Raw genomic sequence first — 24660 nt, forward strand, 5'->3', positions numbered from 1 at the left:
AAAAAATTATGATTGACCTACTGGCAATTTGTCAAATTTTCTATGGGAATCAAAAAAGGTCTGTTCAAATCCTGGCTCACTTAACCTGTATTTGTAATATACATATGATATGAGCTTATCTGATTAGATGTTGATTAGAGGTAATGAATAAAGCTCCTATTTAAATAATTTATTTTCATGGCAAAAAACCCACAATGCAATTAAATTAAGACATGCTTAATTTAGTTGAACAATCTAAAAATTTAATAACAAATCTGACCTGATCTGTCATAATCATTATCTTCCCATAACGAAGAGTCTTCAGTGAATCTTCATCTTCATAGTTTTTCTTGTACTGAAGACCCACAATCTTGATGATATTGTTAATCTCAGCATTTTCCATGATCTGAAATGGACATATACCAAAAAAAAGCGTCTTGTTTATAAATTTGAAAAGAACAAAGAAATGTATCAGTATATGTTGCTTGAATTTTCTTGAGCTCCAATATTTTGAGCTATTAGCTTATAACTTACTACATCAGAAAGGTCTGTTAAAATAGGCTATAGTGTACCTAATTTCTCAAAATAATCACAAACTGTCTAAAATATATTTTAAAATGCCTAATGAGGGAATTAAATATAAGCATGAAGTCTTGTATTATAAACTAGATTTAGATTCCAGAGATAGTTTTATATTCTACCTGCTTATGAGAAGCTTCTCGAACATTGAGCATTTTTCCTCTCAGAGGGAAAACCCCATATTTGTCTCTCCCAACCACACCAAGGCCTGAAACAGCCAAAGTTTTGGCTGAGTCTCCCTCAGTCAGGATAAGTGTACAATCAGTGGAGTTTCGGCCCCCTAAAATAAAAATACACAAATTAATATTAGCTCATTCAGTTCAACCTCAAATATACTAACTTGGATATGCTGTTTATAGCCTTGTGATAAAACACAAATAATTTATTATATATCAAGTAAAATTATTTGTTAGGTAATAGATCATGATGTAAACATTCTTGTTTTATACTCCAAAATAATCACCTCAATATTATTTATAACATGGAAATGACCTAAATGTTCCACAATAGGAAACAGGTTGATTTTTAACAAGTTATTCTGTTGAATATAGTTATTCTGTCAAGGGAAAAATAACTATCCATGGTATGCCATTAATGAATAAAATAACAACTATAAGACTTAAAGTTTGGAAACATTATTAAATATGTACCTGCATCATTGGCATCATCAAGTTTGGGAATTCCCTTGATTCTGTTATGTTTTACAGCTGAACACTTCTTGTTTAACTGGACTTGGGCCTTAAATTTCACCCAGTTTAGTATGCTTTCTACAATACCACAGCCAATTGCCTGAAAATGAGGAGATTCATATTAGAGAAGAAGGGATCTTTCAGAACCTAGAATACAAATGAGCCTCAATAAAAACGATTCAAAAATTAAAAAGATGTAGAACAATAATTTCTGGATAGAGGATGGCACATCTTTCCATGTCAGGTTATCACTGCTGAGGGAGCTGCTCCTTTTGGTTCATTCGTTCAATAAATATTTACTATGTACATATATTGTGCTAGCACTGAGCTACTTGTTGGAGATATAGTGGTTTAAAAAAATTAGGACAGGCGCGGTGGGTCACGCCTATAATCTCAGCATTTTAGGAGGCCGAGGTGGGTGGAACACCTGAGGCCAGGAGTTTGAGACCAGCCTGGTCAACATGGCCAAACCCCATCTCTACTAAAAATACAAAAATTAGCCGGCATGGTGGTGGGCACCTGTAATTCCAGCTACTCAGGAGGCTGAGGCAGGATAATCGCTAGAACCCGGGAGGCAGAGGTTGCGAGTCAAGATCGCACCATTGCACTCCAGCCTGGGTGACAAAAGTGAAACTCCATCTCAAAAAAAAAAATTAGCCACGTGTGAAATGGCTGTAATCCCAGCTGTTTTGGAGGCTGAGGCAGGAGAATTGCTTGAATCTGGGAGGCGGGTGTTGCAGTGAGCTGAGATCAAGCCACGGCACTCCAGCCTGGGAAACAGTGAGAAGCTGTCTCAAAAACAAATTATAAATAAATAAATAAATAAATAAAATTAGACACAAATAAAACAAATTGAGACACTTGTCCTCATGAAGTTTAAGACACAACACAGAAGACAGACACAGGTGGGTGCGGTGGCTCATGCCTGTAATCACAGCACTTTAGGAGGCTGAGGATGGTGGATCAAGTGAGGCCGGGAGTTCAAGATCAGCCTGGCCAACATGGTGAAACCCCATCTCTAACTAAAAATACAAAAATTAGCTGGGCGTGGTGGTGCATGTCTGTAATCCCAGCTACTCAGGAGGCAAGGAGAATTGCTTAACCCTGGGAGGCAGAGATTCCAGTGATCCGGGATCACGTCACTGCACAGTAGCCTGGGCAACAGAGCAAGACTCTGTCTCAAAAAAGACCGGGCATGGTGGCTCACAACTGTAATCCCAACACTTTGGAAGTCCGAGACGGGCGGATCATTTGAGGTCAGGAGTTTGAGACCAGCCTGACAAACATGGTGAAACCCTGTCTCTACTAAAAATACAACAACAAAAAAAGTAGCCACGCCTGTAATCTCAGCTACTCAGGAGGCTGAGGCAAGAGAATCACTGAAACCCAGGAGGCCACTGCATTCCAGCCTGGGTGACAGAGCGAGACTCCGCCTAAAAAAAAGACAGAAATAAAGTAAGTTACAGTGTTATAAGTGTTATGGATAAGCAAAAAGTTTGCTAATAAGGTATGTTCGATATTATATTGGAACCAACTTGGGTGGTGGGAAGGGTAGAAAGTAAAGGCTTTCCTGAGGAAAGGACAAGACCTAAAGTAGCCAGGTGAAAAGGATGTATTTCAGACAGAGGGATTAGCATGTGAACAAACTCTGATGAGGGGAAGAGTACTGTGCTTTTCAGTAATTTAAAAGCAACAGGACCATACAGGAAAAACTGGCACTGAGATGAGTTGGAGAAGTAGGTATAATTAGATTACAGCCGATCTTTCTTGTTGGCCAAATTATGGAATTTGGACTTTCCCTGAGTGGAAGTCATTGAAAGATTTCAAATGAGAGTGAAGACAAAAATGTGTGCTTTAACACAAAAAGGTCACTCAAAAGCATTGCAAGGAAAGGACTTGACCAGTATGAAGGTTAAGAACCTACTGTAGCAAACCAAAAAAGAGATAATGGTGAGAAGCTACTGCGACATCCAAGAGATGATTCTTATTGACTGGATTAGAGAGGAGGGGAAATAAAGAGAAGGCTCCCAGCTTTGTTTACACAACCTAGAGGTTGGCTGGGGCTTTTTACAAAGATAGGAAGTTGTTTTTTTGTTGGAGCGTGGGGAGCTGCTTGTATGGGCAAATCAGTGAGTATGGAGGTAAAGAATTCAATTTTAGATGTGGATGATTGAGAGCAAGTCTTAGGCATTTAAGTGAGGGTGTTTGTTGAACAGCTAGATTAATTCAAAAGTGATCTAAGCTTAATGGTGATATGTAATTGGGAAATACTGAAATATAGATGGTAATTAAGTCCTTGGTAAAATCAGTTAAAGAAAAGCCCTTTTTTACTTCCTTTTCAGATTGGGAAGACTTGGAGAAGTGCACTGTGGGAAGAATCAGTTTCTGCAGAGCTGAGAAGTGCAATGGAAAATAAAGTCAGGTGTTTCTATTTTTATTTCCCTCTAAGTACTTACAGCTTTGATAAATTTTTCACTTAATTGGCATGTTGATCCAAAGCTCTTTGGTTGTAAGGTCATGTTTTCTTTTGTCTGAGAGTCAAAGGTTGGGTTTTCAATTAAGGCATTTACAAATATCCACATGTGATTTTTCACCTGCAATAAAAGTTGATAATAAGTCACTAAAAATGTACTCATGCTTTATTTATAGCCTTTCTCTTCTTCCTTGACTTTAGAAAAAGAAAACTGCCAAAAGCACATACCTGATGTGCTTTTACTGCAACACCACCCTTGTTCTTCTTCTTCACAACATCAACAAGTTTAGTCACAATCTGATCAGCTACATAATCAACATGTCTGCCACCCTAATAAAGAAAAACACCAAACCATAAAACTCAGTATCCTCAAAATTATAATCATCAAACATTAAAAAAAACTAATTTAACCTCCTTTATACTAGCTAGCCAAATATTCAAGTCTACTTCATATATTAAAAACAGTAAGAACACATATATGTAAAGCTAAAACATGATTAATAATTTAAGAATAAAATTACCTTGGAAGTAGCAATGCTGTTGACAAAGCTAATTTGCTGAAAGCCTTTTTCACTCATGGTTAAACACACTTCCCACCTGTGGTTCACTTGTTCATGTATTACTTTCAATGGGTTACCAGTTTCATCCAACTTGTCCTTCAAATACATGTCCACATAACTACGAAATCCTTTTACCTGTACAAGAATTAAAGGTAATAGTATTAAGAAAGTTATTAAAAAATAGTTTCAATGATAGACTATGAGGACTTTCCAAAACCAATGCAATGATATTCACTGATAGGCATAAAAGAATGGTCATGGCCGGGCGCGGTGGCTCAAGCCTGTAATCCCAGCACTTTGGGAGGCCGAGACGGGTGGATCACGAGGTCAGAAGATCGAGACCATCCTGGCGAACACGGTGAAACCCCGTCTCTACTAAAAAATACAAAAAACTAGCCGGGCGAGATGGCGGGCGCCTGTAGTCCCAGTTACTTGGGAGGCTGAGGCAGGAGAATGGCGTAAACCCGGGAGGTGGAGCTTGCAGTGAGCTGAGATCCGGCCACTGCACTCCAGCCCGGGCGACAGAGCGAGACTCCGTCTCACAAAAAAAAAAAAAAAAAAAAAAAAAGAATGGTCATTAAAGGACACAGGCCGAGGTGGGTGGCTCACTTGAGCCCAGGAGTTCAAGACCAGCCTGGGCAACATAGTGAAATCCCCATCTCTATTAAAAAAAAAAAAAAAAATTAGCTGGGCATGGTGTTGCTGCCTGTATTTCCAGCTACTCCAGAAGCTGAGGTGGCTTGATTGCTTGAGCCTGGGAGGGCCAGGCTGTAGTAAGCCGTGATTGCATCACTGTACTCCAGCCTGGGTGACAGAATGAGAGGCTATCAAGAAAAGAAAAAAAAAAGTAAAATTAAAAAAAGGACATGAAATATGTATTTTAGGTGTTTCTTTGAGAAATAAATTCCTTCAATACATTTAAAATGAGCTGATTAAAAAATGTGGCATACTATTCTTTTTTCAAGAACATATGTGAGAAGTGGTAAGAAAATACATATGGTGGCGCCGGGTGCAGTGGCTCATGCCTGTAATCCCAGCACTTTGGGAGGCCAAGACAGGTGGATCATGAGGTCAGGTGTTCGAGACCAGACTGGCCAACATAGTGAAACCCCGTTTCTACTAAAAACATAAAAAATTAGCCGGTTGTGGTGGCGGGCGTGTTATCCCAGCTACTCGGGAGGCTGAGGCAGGAGAATCGCTTGAACCTGGGAGGCAGTTCGTGCCACTGCACTCCAGCCTGGGCAACAGTGTGAGACTCTGTCTCAAAAAAAAAAAAAAACATATGCGAGGGGAAAAAAATCAATTTTGCATTTGACAATGATTACAAAATCCCTTATTATCGTTAACATCCAGGAAAATACTCACTGGCAGTTTATTTCCATTAAGAAAGACTTTGACATCTTTGGTGGATCCAGCAATATCATATGCTCTTCTGACCATTAGTGCAACAATATCTTTGTCCAGGCTTTGCATTTTAAACTTAGACAAATCAGGCTGAAAGGTGATACATGTATAATCTTCTCCACTGAAGGGCTTGAGTTCCATCTCACCAGCTCTCCCCATATTATCCATCCATGTCTATGGAAGTAAAGAATAGGAAAGATGAAAAATTCAAGTCACCTCACAAACTAGAAGTAAATAACATAAATTTATGCATCCTAATAACCTAATATATGCTTATGAATAATTTTTCATACTTCAATAGCTTATAAATTATGTTAAATTAAACTGACCATTAATGCCATTATAAATGGCTATACTACTACCATTTATCATTAAGGTACAAGACACTTTTTTACTTGCCTGTTTGAACATTTTCTTGTATTCTCTACTGGCTGTTTCCACAGTAAATTTGGTACTGAATATGTTACACAATTTGGCTCCATAGCCATTTCGACCACCTGGGCAAACAAATATGAAACACTATTTTATTGTTATTATCTCATTGACAGCTTTATTTCTTAATCACTGGGAGAGCTATTCAATTATAGAGATTTATTTCCATATTTTTAACCCTCATGCCACAGACAGTCATTTAAAATACATATATTTTTAGTAACAAATATGTTATTTCCCCTCAATACTCTACCTGTCACTTTCTTTTCATCATCATCATAGTTACTAGAAGTTAGGAGCTGTCCAAATATGAGAGCTGGGACATACATCTTTTCAACTTTGTGTTCAACAACAGGAATACCTTTTCCATTATTCCATATACTAATTAAATTGTTTTCCCTAAGAAAACAAGATTGAGAATTGTATTGTACAACACATTAAACGAATGCTTACCGTTTTAAAATATTTAAATACTATCATTTCTAAAATATGTATATTCAGGCTGGGCGCGGTGGCCTACACCTGTAATCCCAGCACTTTGGGAGGCTGAGGAGGGCGGATCACTTGAGGCCAGTTCTGGCCAACATGTTGAGACCGTCTCTACTAAAAATAAAAAAATTAGCCAGGCGTGGTAGCGCACGCCTGTGATTCCAGCTACTTGGGAGGCTGAGGCAGGAGAATTGCTCCAAGTGTTGGGATTATAGATGTGAGCCACCACGCCTATCCCTCAATTTTTTTTACTCTTTTCATATATACGTTCTGAAATTCAGCAGGAACAACATTTCCCACCATGCTCAGTTCCTGACATTCCTGAAATAGGAGTCAAGAGGAAAAAAAACTTTCCAACACCTGAATAGACACTGATAATGTTGAAAAAATATAAAAATTTAAAATGTTAGAATAAACAAAGGGAAATGATTTATGCCCAATGGAAAGAAAAGAACAATCTGGAAACATTATACACCACTCCCACTCCTTTTTTGAGACAGCATCTTGCTCTGTCACCCAGGTTGGAGTGCAATGGCAGGATCACAGCTCACTGAAGCCTTGACCTCCTGGGCTCAAGCAATCCTCCCACTTCAGCCTCCCGAATAGCTAGGACTACAGGCGTGCATCACTACATCTGGCTAATTTTTAAATTTTTTGTAGAGATGAGGTTCTCACTGTGTTGCCCAGGCTGGTCTCAAACTACTCCTGGGCTCAACTGATTCTCCCACTTTGGCCTCCCAAAGTGCTGGGATTACAGGAGTGAGCCACCATGCCTATTATACCCCTTTTAAGAGGATCATCTATACATCTCTTGTTTCCACCCAACAAAGTACATTGCAAAACAAACATAAAAGGGAAAACAGGCTGGGTGTGGTGGCTCATGCCTATAATCCCAGCAATCCCAGCACTTTGGGAGGCTGAGGCAGGCAGATCACCTGAGGTCAGGAGCTGGAGACCAGCCTGACCAACTTTTGTTCAATTCAACAAGTGACTCCTGAGCAGCTATGGTATGCTGTAGAATAATGAGAGAGAACCCTAGAAAGATATGGTACTGTCTGTGCTTAAGAACTCATTTGCTGCGGGGCGCGGTGGCTCACGCCTGTACTCCCAGCACTTTGGGAGGCCAAGGAGGGTGGATCACGAGGTCAGGAGATCGAGACCATCCTGGCTAACACTGTGAAACTCCATCTCTACTAAAAATACAAAAAAATGGCCGGGCGCGGTGGCTCAAGCTTGTAATCCCAGCACTTTGGGAGGCCGAGACGGGCAGATCACGAGGTCAGGAGATCGAGACCATCCTGGCTAACACAGTGAAGCCACCGCACTCCAGCCTGGGCGACAGAGCAGACCCCGTCTCAAAAAAAAAAAAAGAAAAAAAAAAAAAGAATTCATTTGTTGGCTGGGCGTGGTGGCTCATGCCTGTAATCCCAGCACTTTGGGAGGCCGAGGCGGGCGGATCACGACATCAGTAGTTCCAGTCCAGTCTGGCCAACATAGTGAAATCCCGTTTCTATCAAAAAAATAAAAAATTAGCTGGGCGTGGTGGTGTGCGCCTGTAATCCCAGCTACTCTGGAGGCTGAGGCAGGAGAATTGCTTGAACCCGGAAGGCGTGTTCAGCCTTGGGCAACAAGAGCAAAACTCTATCAATCATAAACTGCCTTGCTCTCAAATAAAATGCTGAAAACTTATTTGGACTTATTTCGGTTAATTCTTGGATGGTAATACATTTTAGTTAATAACTAGATATGCGTTATGGTTCTTGTTCTACATAGTACTTATTATCTATAAAAAAACTAATTAAAACTAGCTCAACATTTTTTAAAGACTATGATATTGAGTTCTTAGGAAAATCCAGGTATACTTTGTCCTAATTAATCAGACTAACAAAAAAGTGAAATAAGCACCCTGATCACCCACAAAGGGACACCCCGTATTTATAAGCAGAAATGTTAGATCAAATTATTCTCTACCACCACCTACTGGTTTACTGTTTGAATAGCATCATGAGAAAAAGTTAAAACTCTGGATGCCAGAATACTTAAGGCCATTACTGAAGGTGCTTGCTCAAATATTTAGGGATTAAGTGTCATAAGGCCTGTAATTTATTTTGAAATGATCCATAGCAAATAGGCTGGGTGCCATGGCACACACCCATAATGCCAACACTGGAGGATTGCTTCAGGCCAGGAGTTCGAAGACCAGCCCAGGCACTTCCTCCAAAAAAAAAAAAAAAAGAACTAATTAAAAAAAGATGGAGAAAATATGGAAAAACGTTGGCAACTGTTGGATCTAGGTGGTGGGTATCCACAGGTTTTTCATTTTAGCATTCTGCTTTTGTGTACTTTTGTGAATTTCTGTTTAAGAAAAACCAACTTCACCAGTAATCAAAATATATGCAACTAACAATAGCAATGAGCTACATAACAAACAAAAACTAGGCAAAAGACGTACGGATCAATTGTGACTCTAATACAAGACATTTTTGGGTCCCTTTGTTTGTTGTCCGCAGCATTAACTGAAAGAAAATAAAATATACATTTGTAAGAAATTAGTGTTTTAAAAAAACATTCTGTAACTCTAAGTAAGATATAGAAAAAAAAGTTCCTAAACAGCACAGGAGTGGCATTAATAAGGTGTTAATTTAGGAATTTTTGTTCATAGTACTGTTTCCAGGAGAAAGCTCAACCTCCTGGGCTCCAGGAAACTACCGCACCTTTGTCAACTAATTGAAATGACAGGAGCCCTGGCTACAGCAGGTTTGCTAGAAATGATACTTTTTTTTTTTTACTTTTATCTTTTTTTATTTTTATTTGGAATGATACTTCTTATGAAAGATTTGACCAGCAGATCTTTATGTTAAAGGATTTACTCACCTAGAATCTCATCAAAGATTTTGTACAAACCAGGAACAAAAGTGACTTCCCTATAGTTAATGCCAACATCTTCATCGTAAACCCACATTTGCTAGAAATAAGGCAAAGAAACACTGTTATTTTTACTCTATATTCATTGTTCTGTTATCACGATTACTGTAAAGTCTTCGTATTAAATATTACCATATTTAGGCCAGTTCCAGTGACACTCAGTACCCAAGAGGTACAGAAAGAAGAGTATCCATTTCAACTACTAGGTAACTGCCTTTGATGAGCTTGATTTTACCTGGGTTACTAATTCCACAGAACCAATGTAGGTGTCTGGCCGGAGCAAAATATGTTCCAATTGTGTTTTCTTTTGATAGATTCTTTCAATAGACAGTCTTTTCTTAGCATCTTCATTTTTCTTTATTTTGTTGACTTGCATATTTTCATTTACAGGCTAGCAATTAAAAAAAGAGAGAGAGAGAAGAAAGGGGATTTTTAATCATAAGTTTACCCCAAACTAGGAACAAAATGCCTACCATAGTGAGACGTCAACACACATTGCAATCTGTTAGTGGGTAGTGGTGGGGTTGTGTACAAAGAGGACAATTTAAATTCGCTGCGGCCAGGTCCTCAGGTGTCAGGTTAAACAGACACATATTATCTCACCAAGTGGGTCTGTCTGGAAACCTCTTTTCTTGAGCAACGTGGTAGATGTCATCAATAAAATGCACACATTATTTACCGATTTCTTTCAGTTCCTGCACACATTATTTACCGAGTGCCTATTATTATAAACCGCGGTGTCCCGAGCACACGACAGATTCTAGGTCGGCAGCAGCAGTTGGGGCGGCTATCAGTTTTCAATCCCTCGGCCACATGAGCCTTGCGAACTCAGGAAGGGGGCGCTTTTGGAAGCTGGCCAGCTGCTCCAGGGGAACACTGTGCCAGGCTCTGCCCTTTCCAAGATCGGGGACATTCAAGACCGTTTTCAAGCAGAGGGCAGGAGGGGAAAGCATCTGTCCGCGCGAGTCAATAACGTCGCACCCGGGCCGCTGTAACATGGATCTACTACGGGACCAACGGACTCCTGCCCCTAGAAACAGAGCAACAACGCACTACAGCCTGGAAGCCGGATCATACTTCACTACTAGCACCAGAAGGGGCTTCCGCCTCTCCACGATCACCCCGGAACCGGGAGATGGAGAATATGGGCTCCCAAGCCTGTCGCAGGCCTGACCGCAGCCCCGGAGCTTCACTCGTCACGGGCGGCCAGAGAGATGCCCGGGCCGCGCTGAGGCTCCACCGCCAGTCCCTCCCGCGAGCCGTACCTGCAATGGTGACACTTCCATGGTGACGGTCGTGAAGGGGCTCGAGAACCCTGAAAGCGACTAAACAGGCAGGACCCACGAGACCACCCCGGACCAAGCCGCTTCTCCACAGACGCGCGTCGGTTAGGAGAGCTCCACTTGAACCTTCCTTTAGCCCGCCCGAAGCAGACGAGCCAATCCCTGACTCGCTCTCACCGTCTCCTTCCAGGAGAACCAATCGTAACTGGTCTTTTATATCCACCTATGAACGGCTGAGTTGGCCCGGGGTTCGTTTGAATAAACCAATCAGGTTAGGGAGGCGGGACTAGAGAGGCTTCAAAAGGCACCACTCGGCGTTGTAGCGGAGAGATTGACAGGGATTCTGGCCAATGACAAGGACTCACTTGTTTTCTAGTGCGGAAAGCTTGAAAGAGATGGGCGTTGGAAGTGGGAAGGGGTTGCCTGAGGCAAAAGCGTGCAGGTGAAAAAAGCAAAGGATGTTTATTCTCAGGAACTGCCAATCTACTTAAGATCCCTCAAATCTAAAAACTGTCCTCTGTTCTGACGTTGTTAGCGAGGGGAATGGGAGCCTTAGCTTCGTTTTCCTGAGGAAATTGAGTGCCGGCTTTCTGGACAGGCAGCCTGGTTGAAGCGAACGGATTCTGGCATCTGCCTCAACCCCGCCCCCTTTCCCCTCGAATTTATTTTTCAAAGAAATAAAAGTAGGCTGTGTGCGGTGGCTGGCGTCTGTATTCGCAGCACATTGGGAGGCTGAGGTGGGAGGATCGCTGGAGCCTAGGAGTTGGAGACCAGCCTGGGCAACATAGCGAGACCCCGTCTCTACCCAAAAAGGAAAAAAAAAAAAAAATAGCCGGGCGAGGCGGTGCACCTCTGTAACTCCAGCTGCGGAGGCTGAGGAGGGAGGATCGCTTGAGCCCCGGAGATGGAGGTGCCTTGAACTGTGATCGCTCCACTGCACTCCAGCCTGAGTGACAGAGGGAGACCATATCAATAGATAAATAAATAAATAATACAAATAATCAAAATAAAAGTGCTACAGTTGTGGTTTGGGGGTTCCATATAATGGAAGGATGTAGAAAGGCTTTGCAAAATGGAGGGCAGCAGCATTCGGGTCCCCAGTAGAGCCACACTGGACTGCAGCTGGTAAGTGGAAAGGGATAACTTGTGGTCGTAGCCTCTTGAGCTGAGGGTGGGCTCAGCCGTCCGGGGCTGAAACCTTTTCCGCAGCCAGCTGGCCAGATGCCCGCCGACTGGCTACTTTTGCTCACCTCCGTGAACCATGCAGTCCAGAACAGCTCTTCCAATTTGACAAGGAAATGCCAAAGACTGAAAGTTTTTTATTTGTTTGTTTTTGTTGTTGTTGTTGTTGTTGTTTTGAGATGGAGTCTCATTCTGTTGTCCAGGCTGGAGTGCAATGGCACGATCTCGGCTCACTGCAACCTTCACCTCCCGGGTTCAAGCGATTCTCCTGCCTCAGCCTTCTGTGTAGCTGGAATTACAGGCGCCCACCTGGCTAATTTTTGTATTGTTTAGTAGAGAGGGTTTTGCCATGTTGACCAGGTTGGTTTCAAACTTCTGACCTCAAGTGATCTGCCCGCCTCGGCCTCTCAAAGTGCTAGGATTACAGGTGTGAGTCACTGTGCCCGGCGGAGACTGAAGTTTTTAAATTACTCTTACATATAAATGTTTGAGTGGATTAAACAAAGTTATTGCCCTTACAAGATGCCTGGAAAACAAAACAAAACAAAACAAAACTGCACAATTTGAGTGCCTACTAATTCCAACTGAGCCACCTCCTTCCATTCATTGCTTCCTTCCTCTACCTGGGTTTCAGTCCCACCTCAGCAATTTGCCATTCCTATCATTTCGATGGAGGAAGCCTCTCGGGCTTCGGTGGGGGGAGGGGAAAGATGCCACTCTCTGCAGGACACCCGAGGGCGCTGACAGAAACCAGCCACGCTGGCTTCTACCTCCTGAAACACACTGCCTCCAAGGTAGTGGGGATGGTGGGCATGCTTCCTCAAGAATGGCAGCTCAGTCTCTGCAGCTCCCGGCCTCCACCCTGTAGCTCATCCTAGCCTGCAGTGACCCACCTGGCGATGAGGCAACAGGAATTTAACAAGCAGCTCCAGCCCTATTTTTTGGGGGCCCAGCTTTAAATCTCTCCTGCAGTTTAGCCTGATCCTGTGTGTCTTTGTTCCAAAAACCCAGAAGCAGTACTGTGGAGTCAAAAGGACTTTGGGGGCCAGGTGTGGTGGCTCATCCCTGTAATCCCAGCACTTTGGGAGGCCGAGGTGGGTGGATCACCTGAGTTCAGGAGTTTGAGACCAGACTGGTCAACTTGGTGAAACCCCATCTCTACAAAAATACAAAAAAAATTAGCCATGCCTAATGGCGGGTGCCTGTAATCCCAGCTACTTGGGAGGCTGAGGTGGGAGAATAGCTTGAACCTGGGAGGCGGAGTTTGCAGTGAGCTGAGATTGTACCATTGCACTCCAGCCTGGGCGACAGAGCAAGACCCCATCTCAAACAAACAAACACAAAAGGACTTTGGGGCCACACACACCTAAGTTAGAATTCTTCCTGGGTCTTTTGGTTTCCCCATGCCATTATCCTTCATCGAAGGCACAGAGGGCAAAATGAGATATGCAAGTGTCTGGGACAATCCTTTTCCAGCTCTCTAGCACAAGGTGGTCTTGCTCTGGCCCACCCCCCTTCTCTTCTGGGTACAAACTGTTTCTCTGCCAGCCCCTCCCTCTTCCCAGAGCCTATTGCAGGGGGTCCTGCAGGACTTGTGGGGACTATTGAAGAAAGAAGTGGGTGGGGGTCTGGGATGGGTGGGCCTGGAAGGCATCGTACACAAAGAGGGAACTGCAGGTGCCTGCCAGACACTAGTCCTGGGAGGCAAGAAGGGGTTGGGGGTAATTCCAGGGGGCTGTGGTTTGGGGAGGGGAAAGATGCCATCCTCATTATCCACTCACCCTGCCCCCACTCTGCAGGGGCCCAAAGTAGCTACCTGGACATTACCCCCCTCCCTCCCCCAACCTGTACTTGAATATGTGGTTGAGTACTTAAGGCAGACCCCTGACTAGGGTATTTGCTGGATATATGACCTTGGGCAAGTCACTCAGTCTCTCTGTGCCTCCATTTCTTCTCATCAAAAGACAAAATTACAAGTTAAGTTGTAGATCAAATTGACTTTTATTGTGATTCATGAATTGGGGCAGCCCCCATTCTACAAAATAGAATGAAAGCTTCTACTGGGCAATAGCAGAACAGTGGGTTTTGTAAGGTGGGAACCAGGAAGCAGCAATAGAAAAAAACCTGATTGGTTAACATCAGGTACTTCAGGTTACTTTTTTGTGGAGTTAAAGCAGAGGGGACTTCCTTATTAAACTGACTTAGGTAGATTGGATTCCTGTTTTCAGGAAAAAGTGGTCCATTTTGGAATCTATCTGCTTCTTTAAAGTTTCAGTTGGATTATGTGGCATTTAGCATGAATGACTCCATCTTGGTTTGGTCTGGTCTTTTGGGGCCTAGTGCAGGAGCCCAGTTTAAAACAATGACCTCCATAATTTTTTTTTTTTTTAGACAGAGTCTCACTCTGTTGCTCAGGTTGGAGTGCAGGGGTGCAGTCTTGGCTCACTGCAACCTCCGTCTCCCGGGCTCAAGCAATTCTCCTGCCTCAGCCTCTGGAGTCGCTGGGATTACTGGCGTGCACCACAACGCTCAGATAATTTTTGTATTTTTAGTAGAAACGGGGTTTCACCATGTTGGCCAGGCTGGTCTTGAACTCCTGACCTCAAGTGATCAAGCCTGCCTTGGCCTCCCAAAGCGCTGGGATTACAGGTGTGAGCCACCGCGCCCAGCCAACCTCCCATAATTTTTAACAGTCTAAAATGGGGATAATGGGAGTACCTTCTCCTGCTCCTCATAGGGTGATATAACACAAAGTTCTTAGTGCATTGTCTGGCAAGTAATAAGTGCTCAAGACATGTTAGCAAAGACTACCTCTACTCCTTTCCAGGATCTTCTCTCCCTGCTAGTCCCACCAATTCCTTCTCCAAAACCAGTTCAGAATTATCCTCCCCAGGGAACCTTCTCTGACAGTCTTTTTCATTGAACCTCCTCAAGTCTTTTGAGGTATATTTGCATATGTAGATGAGTTCCTTTTATAAGTATTCTTTGGTTGTTTTCTCCTGGGTTGTGTGCTTCCGTTCTTTCTGCTCTTTGGCTGGGGGGTTGGGGGGGGGGGGGGGTGGGGAAGGTCCTAGAGGCATAGTGTCCCTTTCTTGCATCTGGAAGGTCCCCTAGAAAGAGCAGCGTTTCTTCTCTTTTGCAGGCTTTCCCAGCAGAAGGAGGCTAGACTGAAACTGTGGCTCTGGATTTGGGGTTTGGAGCTGGCTAGACTGGACCCCACTGGGAATTCCTGGATGAGGCTGGGCCGGCGCCAGAGTACTCAGGTGGTTAGGGCTGGGCCAAGAAGCTCTGTTTACTTTGAGGTTGACAACTGGCAGAGTCTGGTCAGTTTATTTATTTATTTATGTTTATTTATTTATTTTCACCAGGGATACCAGCCTCCAGTTGGAGGAGGCCAAGAAAACCCAAAATGTCCCATAGAGCCCAGCCTATAGGTGGCCCCTGGCAAAGAAATGTGGACAAAGTTGGGAGGAGAGCAAGGGAGGTTACAGAGGGCAGCAGCTCAGGACTAGAGATGAGTAATCCCTAAGTCTACACAGAAATTCCCTAACCATCAAAAATTTAAAAGTGTATACACCTTGTAACTCAGCAGCTGAACTTCTAGGAATACTGAATTCAATCAATTCAAATCAGTTGTGGAATTGTGCAAAGATGTATGTACATATGTATAGGATTTTTGCAATGTTGGTGGTTTTCTTTTTCTTTTCTTTTTTCTTTTTTGTTTTTGAGACGGAGTCTCACTGGGTTGCCCAGGCTGGAGTGCAGTGGTACAATCTTGGCTCACTGCAACCTCCGTCTCCCAGGTTCAAGTGATTTTTCCTGGCTCAGCTTCCAAAGTAGCTGGGACTACAGGTGCCTGCCACCACGCCTAGCTAATTTTTGTATTTTTAGAAGAGATGAGGTTTCACCACATTGGCCAGGCTGGTCTCGAACTCCTGACTTCAAGTGATCCACCTGCCTTGGCCTCTCAAAGTGCTGGGATTACAGGTGTGAGCCACTGCACCCAGCCTATTTATCGCAATATTGTTTTTAATAGAAAATAACTGGCAGCAAGCTAATGGAATGAAATGATATGCAGCTATTAAAGAGATGGACGTTGGTCTAAGTGTACTGATATGGAGGTCTCTCTAAGAGATACCGTTAAGTTTTTTAAAAAGTGAGGCAAATACTGTGTAGAGCGTAATTCCATTTGGGTAAATAAAATTATATATATATATACACACACACACATATACACATATACATATATATATATGGATTGAGAATATCTGGAAGGAATTGTAAGGAGGTGGAGGGAAAAGGAAGACTTCTTTTCTTCTTTCTTTTTTTTCTGAGACACAGTCTCAGCTCTGTTGCCCAGGCTGGAGTGTAGTGGCACCATCTTGACTCATTGCAGCCTCAAACTCCTGGCCTCAAGCGATTCTCCTGTCTCAGCCTCCCTGGTAGCTGGGACTACAGGCCTGTGCCACCAAGCCTGGCTGATTAAAAAAAATTTTTTTTGGTAGAGACGAGATCTTGCTATGTTTCCCAGGCTGGTCTCCAACTCCTGGGCTCAAGTGGTCCTCCCAGTTCAGCCTCCCAAAGTGTTGGGATTACAGGTATGAGCCACTGCACACAGCCAAGACTTGCTTTTTTGTATTTTTCCTCCTATTTGAAAATTTAAAAGGATGGTCACCCTTCTCACCCCTGTCACCTCACTGAAGGCAGGCATACCTGTCTATACAAGTTTGTGTGAGAATGTAATTTTTGTAGATAAAGATAGATTCTCAGTAGACTTGGGAACTCAGTGGTAAGAACTCTACAGAAAAATTAAATCTTTGGACCAAAGTAAGGGACACTGTGCTGTGGCGAGAAGTCCCAGCCCAGCTCTGCTGTCCCTAGTTGCGTGACCTTGGGTAAATCCCCTTCTCTCTCTAGTTTTCAGTTTCCCCATCTGTAAACTGAAGTTGAGGTACCCCAGTTAGAGGAGTGGGTTGCAAAATGCCTTCCTTACAGTCTTAGAGAGGTGACAGTGAGAGCACTTGGAGGAGGTGAGGCCCAGTTAACCAAACCAAAGATGAAGCCACACCTTCATCTTTTCATATTTTGGGTTCTGTGTAAGACTTCATTAAACACAGGGATCCACTGCTTAGAGTTTTTAAATTCATGGGTAAATGATTGTTAAGGGCTCTTCAGGTTCTGACACTGTAATTCCAAATATGACTTTTCATGTATTGAGTTGGTTTAAATCAGGGTATGCCTGCAGTTTTGTCTTCCTTTCCCCCCACAGAGCCCAGCCAGGCTGCAGAGGAACTCAAGCCCATTGGGGCTGAACCCTGGTATATGGGGAGGCAGAGCAGGGCCGCAGATTCTTTTCATTCTTTATGTGACATCCCTTCCCCATCTTCTGGCCTAGTGGTATGGCCGGGGCTCTGCCAGCTCCCTAAGACATCCCCATTGCCCCTCTCTGGCACCAGTGGCTGCTGATGGCAGCTGCTGGAACTGGATCTTGTCCTTAGTTTCATGCCTACTGGAGACTTGATCAGCAAGACCTGGGCAAACATAATGAGCCCCTTGCTGCTTCCTCACCCCTAAACTCTCCAGCTCCCCACATCCTTCCTCTGTAGCCCACAGAATGGAAGTGGTAAAGTGGCCCTCCTATCTGACAGCAGAGGCCAGGGCTGGGCCTCTCTGTTCTCTCAGCTTTTCACACCAGGAAAGGGAGGCAGAACCAGACTGAGTATCTTGCTAGTCCTCAGGCTACTTGAATGGTCACCCCCAGTATGTTTTACTTGGTCACTGTGGAACACAGAAGGTCATCACCGAGGAACTTCTGTCTTGGAATCTTCTACCTTGGAAGAAGAATAAAAACGTACATCTCTGGAGTGTCTTCCCTCCATTATCCAACAGTTGTCCCCTCTGCTGCTATCTCCAAGGCAATCAGGGCCAGTTTATATCTGTAGGGGTCCCTTCACTGATGATCTGAGACACCAGGCAGTTTGGAAAGGGGCGGAGTGGTGCTAGGAGCAAATTATTCACATGAAGAAAATAGAAAGTTAGATCTTTCTGTTTAGGATTGAAGAAAATAATGATGTTTCCCAAAGGCCTGCAGTTAAGTTCTGCTTATGTGGTTTTCTGTCTTCCTTCCTGATCATGAAAGGAGAGAAGCTACAGGAGCAGGAAGATGGGAACCCTGACTGATACACACTCTATTTCCAACAATAGTTTTGCTGATGATAGTTTGTTGAATGCCAATTATAACGTTATGCCAAACATAACGTTTGTCCCCGAGATTGTGAATTTCTACTGATCTTTCAAGACACAGATCCAATGTCACTTCCTTTAAAAAAAAATTATTGACTTATTTATGAGATGGGGTCTTCTTATGTTGCTCAAGATGACCTCAAACTCCTGGGCTCAAGGATCCTCCTGTCTCAGCCTCCAGAGTAGCTGGGATTGTCACCCAACACACCCAGCTCAATATCACCTTCCTTTGAAGATTGCTCTAACCACCCTTGGTTTATCTTTGTTTTCTCGGCTTCCTGTGCATTTCTCTCTATTACACAGCGCTGTGTGTTAACCCACAAGTCTTCCACTTCAAACCACAAGCTATTCTAAAGGCAGGGATTTGCTTACTTCTTTGGTACCCTCAACACCTAGTACAATGCCCACCCATTGGAGGCCTTCTGTGAATGGTATTATTAGCACTATCATTGTCCACCTGGGGGCAGCACACCCAGCTACAGGCCCCTCGTGTAGGAAAGCCAGGTCTGTGGCCACGAGGCTGGGCTGTCAAACTCCTAAGTGAAGGGAAATGTCCACACAAGCCTCTGCTTATGCCCCGGTAGAAGCCAGGGATGACTGTATCAGCAGTTTGTTCCATCCTCTTGGGATTCAGTGGAAGGTACAGTACTCATTGCTGACATCAGCTGGGCTGTCCTTGTGGACACTGGGGCTATGAAGGAACATCTGTACCTTGGACTCAAAGACCCAGGGCTACGGTTTGAATGTGTCCCTCAAAAAGCATGTGTGGAAATTTAACACCCAATGCAACAGTGTTGGAAGGTGGGGCCTAATGGGAGGTTTGTAGGTCATGAACTCCCCCCTCATGAATGGATTAATTACAATTATAAAAGGAGTTGAGGCTGCAAGTGTGATGTCTTGCTCTCTTGTCCTTTTGCCTTCTGTCATGGGATGACACAGCATGAAGGCCCTCACCAGATGAAGGCCCCCTGATCTTGGACTTCCCAGTCTCTAGAACTATAAGAAATAAATCCATGTTTTAAATAAATTACCCAATCTCAGATATTCTGTTATAGCAGCATGAAACAGACTAAGACACCCAGTGAGAAAGCTGCAGGAAAGAAAACCCAGAAGGGGCAGAAGGGGTCAGTTGCAAGGGTCTCAGAGAAAGCTTCTCTTGAGTAGGGCTGCATCTCATAGGTAAAAGGGGAAAGGAATTCTCCACTAGAGCTAATGAACCCTGCTCCTAGCTGGGAAGTGGATAAAGTGTCAGCAGGGGTCTGATTGAGGAACCAGGTTATGTCTGTCCTCTGGAAGCGGAGGCAAAACAGTCACAGGGGACAGTGATAGAGTGTCTCTGTAGACACCTTCCTTCTTCTGTTACCAGGGGAACACCTGGAGGCAGAAGGTGCTAGGGGTAATGATGGTGGCATTAGAGGCAGTAGGGAGGAGGGAGAGCATCCACTTCTGCCAGAGAACTTTGAGAGAAGGGGAGCAGATGAAACAATGAGGGGAGTGGCAGGGTATGGCCAATGACTTAAATTATGAACAGATAGGTGAGAGAAGAGAGGGCAGGGGAGGTATCTGGCATCTGGAATTATTTATTCTGAGAAGAGAAAGACATTTTCTCCTTCTTCTTTTTTTTTTTTGAGACAGAGTCGCTCTGTCACCCAGGCTGGAGTGCAGTGGTGTGATCTCAGCTCACTACAAGCTCCGCCTCCCTGGTTCATGCCATTCTCCTGCTTCAGCCTCCCAAGTAGCTGGGACTACAGGCGCCTGCCACCATGCCTGGCTAATTTTTTGTATTTTTTAGTAGAGACGGGATTTCACCATGTTGGCCAGGATGGTCTCGATCTCCCAACCTCATGATCTGCCTCCCAGAGTGCTGGGATTACAGGTGTGAGCCACCGGGCACGGTCGAGAAACACATTCTCATAGGCTTCACTGATATATGAGAATTGACATGTGTGGCTGGGCACGGTGCCCACGCTGAGTCAGGGAGCTCAGCTCCCTCCATGTCGACTGACATCTGGTCCCAGACGGGGCACCCCACAGTCACCGCCGGTGTGGGCTGAGCAATGGTGCATCAGTACAGCTGCCTTCCTGCCCACCAGGGTGCCATACTTGGAGAGGCCGGATCAGGAGAGCCAGGATCTCCACAGAGACAACACAGTGCAAAGGGAGGCCTGATCCAGCCCAGCCCCAGACTGTGGAGCCTGGGTCCTTCCCTGGGCACACATGGTTCCAGAGGTGAACACCCAGGCAAGACATGGGGAGGGGAGGGGAGAGCCATCCGCAGCTGGGCTGGCCAGGATCTGGTTTCATATCTCCAGGCCATCCTGCTCAGCTGCTTACCAGTTTTGTGACCACTTCCTGTTCCTCAGCTTCAGCTTGGCCATCTGTAAAATGGGGGAAGGCAACTCACTGAACTGTGAAGTCCCTTCCAGCTGTGGCAATCTAGGAATCTAGGACCTCCGGATGATTCCTTTTGCATGGTCCAAGGCCCCATGCTGGCATGGCTTCCAACGCTCCCGAGCCTGCAATGCTTCCAGGCCAATTGGCACCAACAGGAGCGCTTTCTCATTGTCCAAAGCCTAAGCAGGAGACAAGCCAAGTGAATGATGTTGGGCCCTATGAGCGTTCTGTCACCATTCCGAGAAGTGATGAGGCTAACCCAAGAGTGTACAGCTAGGGTTAGCCAAGACTTGTGCCAAATACAATTACTGCCTCCTACAATTTTAGCCTTCTTTGACCGGGAGCTATGGACTCAGAACTCGAGAAAGATGGGGGTAGGGGCAGAAGAAGAAAGTGCAACCTGGGAAAATCTTGCAGAGAACATTTGCAAAAGCAATGACACACAGGGGACTCTGAGCAGAGAGAGAGCCAGAGATTGGGCTGGGAAATCGTTTGCCCTGCTTCCCCTGATGCTTGTTGAGTCAAAGGGCAGGTGGCCTGACAGATCAGAGATCCAGAATCAGAGCAGACACCCTGTCCAAATTTCCTAGAGGGCCTCCAGGCCCTGACTCCTGCTTCCCCAACCCTGGGGAAAAAAGTGCCACCTTCCCCTTAGGAAATCCTAAAGAGACCAAGGGACCTCTGAACGCAGAGAGTCCTCCAAAAGGGCTTTAGGCTTAGAGACGCCCCCACAGAGGGGGCATAAGACTTTAGATTCGGTAAGCCCCTAGAGTTTGCTGGACCTTCAGAGTGATGTCCAACACCCATGCACACAGGGACTTACCCCCCAGCTGCATGCCTCCCCCTTTTCCCCACCAGCAGTAGGAGCTCACAGATAGCATCAGTCATGCCTTCTGCATATGCCCAGACTCTCTTCTGTCCCCATCATTCCATCGCCAGAGCCAGGATCCTTCATGCCAGCGTCTATGCCTCATCTTTTCTCTCCTCCTTACCCCTGCCCACTTCCTCTTCTCCCTTCCCAGAAGAACATCCTGGCCTGAGGGGCCTCTCAAGATTGGTGGTGACCAGACATCCCAGTCCCACTTGGAAAAGTAGGGAAGGGCCTCCAGGAAAGGTGAGGGGATTAGAAGAGAGGAAAGGCATGCCTCCATTTCCTCATCTGCGGAATACGCTGTGCATGGGATTGTTATGAGAAACTGTACAGAGTGGGTGGTAAGAGTGCCTGCTTCCGATTATGCCTCATTTAATAAATACATATGGAAAATCATAATGGGAAACCACTCCACACCCACCAAATGGGTAAAAAATTAAAATACTGACGATACCAGAATGTGGAGTAAGGGGATTCTCCTATAATGCTGGTAAGAAAACAAATTTGTACAACCACTGAGAAGCAACCAATAATTCCACCCCTAGATATATACCCAGCAGAAATGTGTGTGTGTGTGTGTGTGTGTGTGTGTATTCCAAAACATATGTTCAAGAGTGTCATAGCAGCACTCTTCAGAATAGCCAAAAAAGGAACCAATAGTAGAATAGTTAAGTCTCGACTTGAATATGCTGTTGATACATCCAACAATATAGACAAATCATATGTTAGCAAAAGATTACTACTGTATCACTCTATATAATCTCAAAAACAGGCAAAACTAATGCTACGGTTTGAATGTCTCCTCCAAAACTCACGTTGAAATGTAATCACCGTTGTGACAGTATTAAGAAGTGGGGCCTTTAAGAGATGATTAGGTCATGGGGGCTCTACTCTCATGAATGGATTCATACTGTTATCACAGGAGTGGGTTAGTTATCACAGGAGTGGGCTCCTGATAAAAGGATGAAGTTTACACCGTAATCTCAGCACTTTGGGAGGCCAAGACAGGAGGATCACTTGAGCCCAAGAGCTTGAGACCATCCTGGGAAACATGACGAAACCCAGTCCCTACAAAAAATACAAAAATTAGCTGGGTGTGGTGGTGTGCACCTATAGTCCTAGCTACTCAGGAGGCTGAGGTGGGGGAATCACCACCTGAGCCTGAGGAGGTGGAGGCTGTAGTGAGCTGTGATTGCACCACTGCACTCCAGCCTGGGCAACAGAGTAAGACCTGGTCTCAAAAAAACAAAAAGGTGCTGGGCGCAGAGGCTTATGCCTGTAATCCCAGCACTTTGGGAGGCTGAGGCGGGTGGATCAGCTGAGGTCAGGAGTTCGAGACCAGCCTGGCCAACATGGTGAAACCCGTCTCTACTAAAAGTACAAAAATTAGCCAGGCATGGTGGCACATGCCTGTAGTCCCAGCTGCTTGGGAGGCTGAGGCAGGAGGATCACTTGAATCCTAGAGATGGAGGTTGCAGTGAGCTGAGATCATGCCACTGCACTCTAGCCTGGGTGACAGCAAGATTCCATCTCAAAAAAAAAAAAAAAAAAAAGATGAAGTTTGGCCTCCTTCTCTGTCTCACACACTTCTTGCTTCTGCCCTTCTGCCTTCCACCATGGGAGGACCCTTGCCAGATCCCGGTCCAATGCTCTTGGACTTTGCAGCCTCCAAAACCATATGCCAAATAAACTTTTATTGTTTATAAATTACCCAGTCTGTGGTATTCTGTTATAAGAGTAGAAAACAGACTAAGACAACTAATCTATGTTTTTAGAAATCAGGATAAAGTTTACATGTGGGGAGAGGAGTGGAGGTAGCCTTTTGGGGTACAGGTAGTATTATTTAGTTACAACCTCACTAAGTGAACATTTATTAAGCTAGACATTTCTCATTTCTGCACTTTTCTGTATGCATGTTATACTTCCATTTTTACTGGAAAAAAAAAAGGCTTTTCCTGTTTATGTTTTTCAAAGAGTGCTGGCTCTCAAGTCAGCCTGCCTGGGCTGGATTCCTGGCAGCAGAAACTGGGATAAGTTAGCCTGTGCCTCAGTGTCCTCATTCTTCGTATTAAATGAATATTATTATAGTGTGGCTATGATGACTAAATGAATGAATCTGCATAAAACATTGAGAGTGCTGCCTGCCAAACATTAAGTGCCCAATGAGTGTTAGTTATTAGCCATGACCAGCCAAGTGAGTGAGATTAAGAGCCTGGAGCCAAAAGTCCTGCACTGAATCCTGGATTTGCCATTTACTAGCTCTGTGACTTTGGCAAAGTGGCATCCTCCCTCTTATCCTCAAATGCCCTCAGTTGTAAGAGAGATAATGCCAGCCCAACCCAATAGGGCTGTGCAGAAACCTACTTAGACAATGTGCGTAAAGCACTAAACACAGTGCCTGGCATGGAGTAAGGCTCAATGCCTGTTATTATGATCATTGATCACCATGGTAACCCTATAAACCCATTTTATAGATGGGGCTCGAGGTAGTAAAAACATGGGCTTAAGGTCACATGCAACTAAATGTCATTCAAACTTATTTTTAGGACAACAGAGCCTGTGTTCCATTCACACCCAGCCTCTAATTGGCACCTCCCCCTCCCCACCTCCAGAGGCAGCACAGCCTTGGAGACTTTTCTCCCAAATCAGCACCTTTTCCTCCTGTCCAGTGGTCCTGCTACCCACTGAAGCCCTTGTCTTTCCAACTCCAGTTGCCAGATTCTGTGTGCCCAGAGGGGGTTGTGTCTTCCCTGCTGGCCCAGCTGTAGCACCAACCTAAGAGTTCTGGTGCCCTCAGTCAGGGTGCATCCCGGGCCCCAGATCTAACCTCAGCTGTGGGAGGAGAGGATCCCAGAGGGAAGCCACAGTGCCCAGCAAGCTTTCCATACCAGGGGCCTCTTTCACTGCAGTCTCCTTTTGTCTTTGGTCTGAGAGAGGTAAAGATGACTGGTGACGGCTGGGGAGAACTTGACGGTAGAGGAACAGGGCTGGGTAGGCCCAGCAACAAGGCCTATCACGCCTGGAACTCCTAATCCACAGAGCCTCCGTGTCCTCTCCTGAAGCCTGGATTCACTCCCTTGGCCTGCACCATTTTCAGAGACTTGATGTTTGGAGCCAGTCATCTTTGAGATCTGTGCAGGCTGTTCCTTACCCCCAC

At 44.7% G+C, this 24660-nt stretch overlaps 1 protein-coding gene across 2 annotated transcripts in view; it reads right to left on the reverse strand.

The window, feature by feature from the left end:
* The window catches only part of TOP2A (DNA topoisomerase II alpha), a 31026-nt gene extending 20085 nt beyond the window's left edge, over window positions 1–10941 (reverse strand). Inside the window, exons 1-13 of one of the 2 annotated variants that reach the window (XM_021929164.2) lie at window positions 10796–10941; window positions 9766–9921; window positions 9480–9570; window positions 9058–9121; window positions 6370–6515; window positions 6084–6181; window positions 5646–5858; window positions 4242–4415; window positions 3949–4050; window positions 3704–3841; window positions 1209–1347; window positions 681–838; window positions 260–385 (exon numbers count right to left, since the gene is read on the reverse strand). In XM_021929164.2, coding sequence (XP_021784856.1) covers window positions 260–385; window positions 681–838; window positions 1209–1347; window positions 3704–3841; window positions 3949–4050; window positions 4242–4415; window positions 5646–5858; window positions 6084–6181; window positions 6370–6515; window positions 9058–9121; window positions 9480–9570; window positions 9766–9921; window positions 10796–10816 — 1626 coding nt within the window. In that variant the 5' untranslated portion in view covers window positions 10817–10941. Of the gene's footprint in view, window positions 1–259; window positions 386–680; window positions 839–1208; window positions 1348–3703; window positions 3842–3948; window positions 4051–4241; window positions 4416–5645; window positions 5859–6083; window positions 6182–6369; window positions 6516–9057; window positions 9122–9479; window positions 9571–9765; window positions 9922–10607; window positions 10751–10795 lie in introns of those variants that run through there. The other variant, XM_021929165.2, reaches the window with a different exon arrangement.
* Between the last annotated feature and the right edge of the window lie 13719 nt (window positions 10942–24660).

This window comes from Papio anubis, chromosome 17 (genome assembly GCF_008728515.1).
Source record: "Papio anubis isolate 15944 chromosome 17, Panubis1.0, whole genome shotgun sequence".
NCBI classification, from domain to species: domain Eukaryota; kingdom Metazoa; phylum Chordata; class Mammalia; order Primates; family Cercopithecidae; genus Papio; species Papio anubis.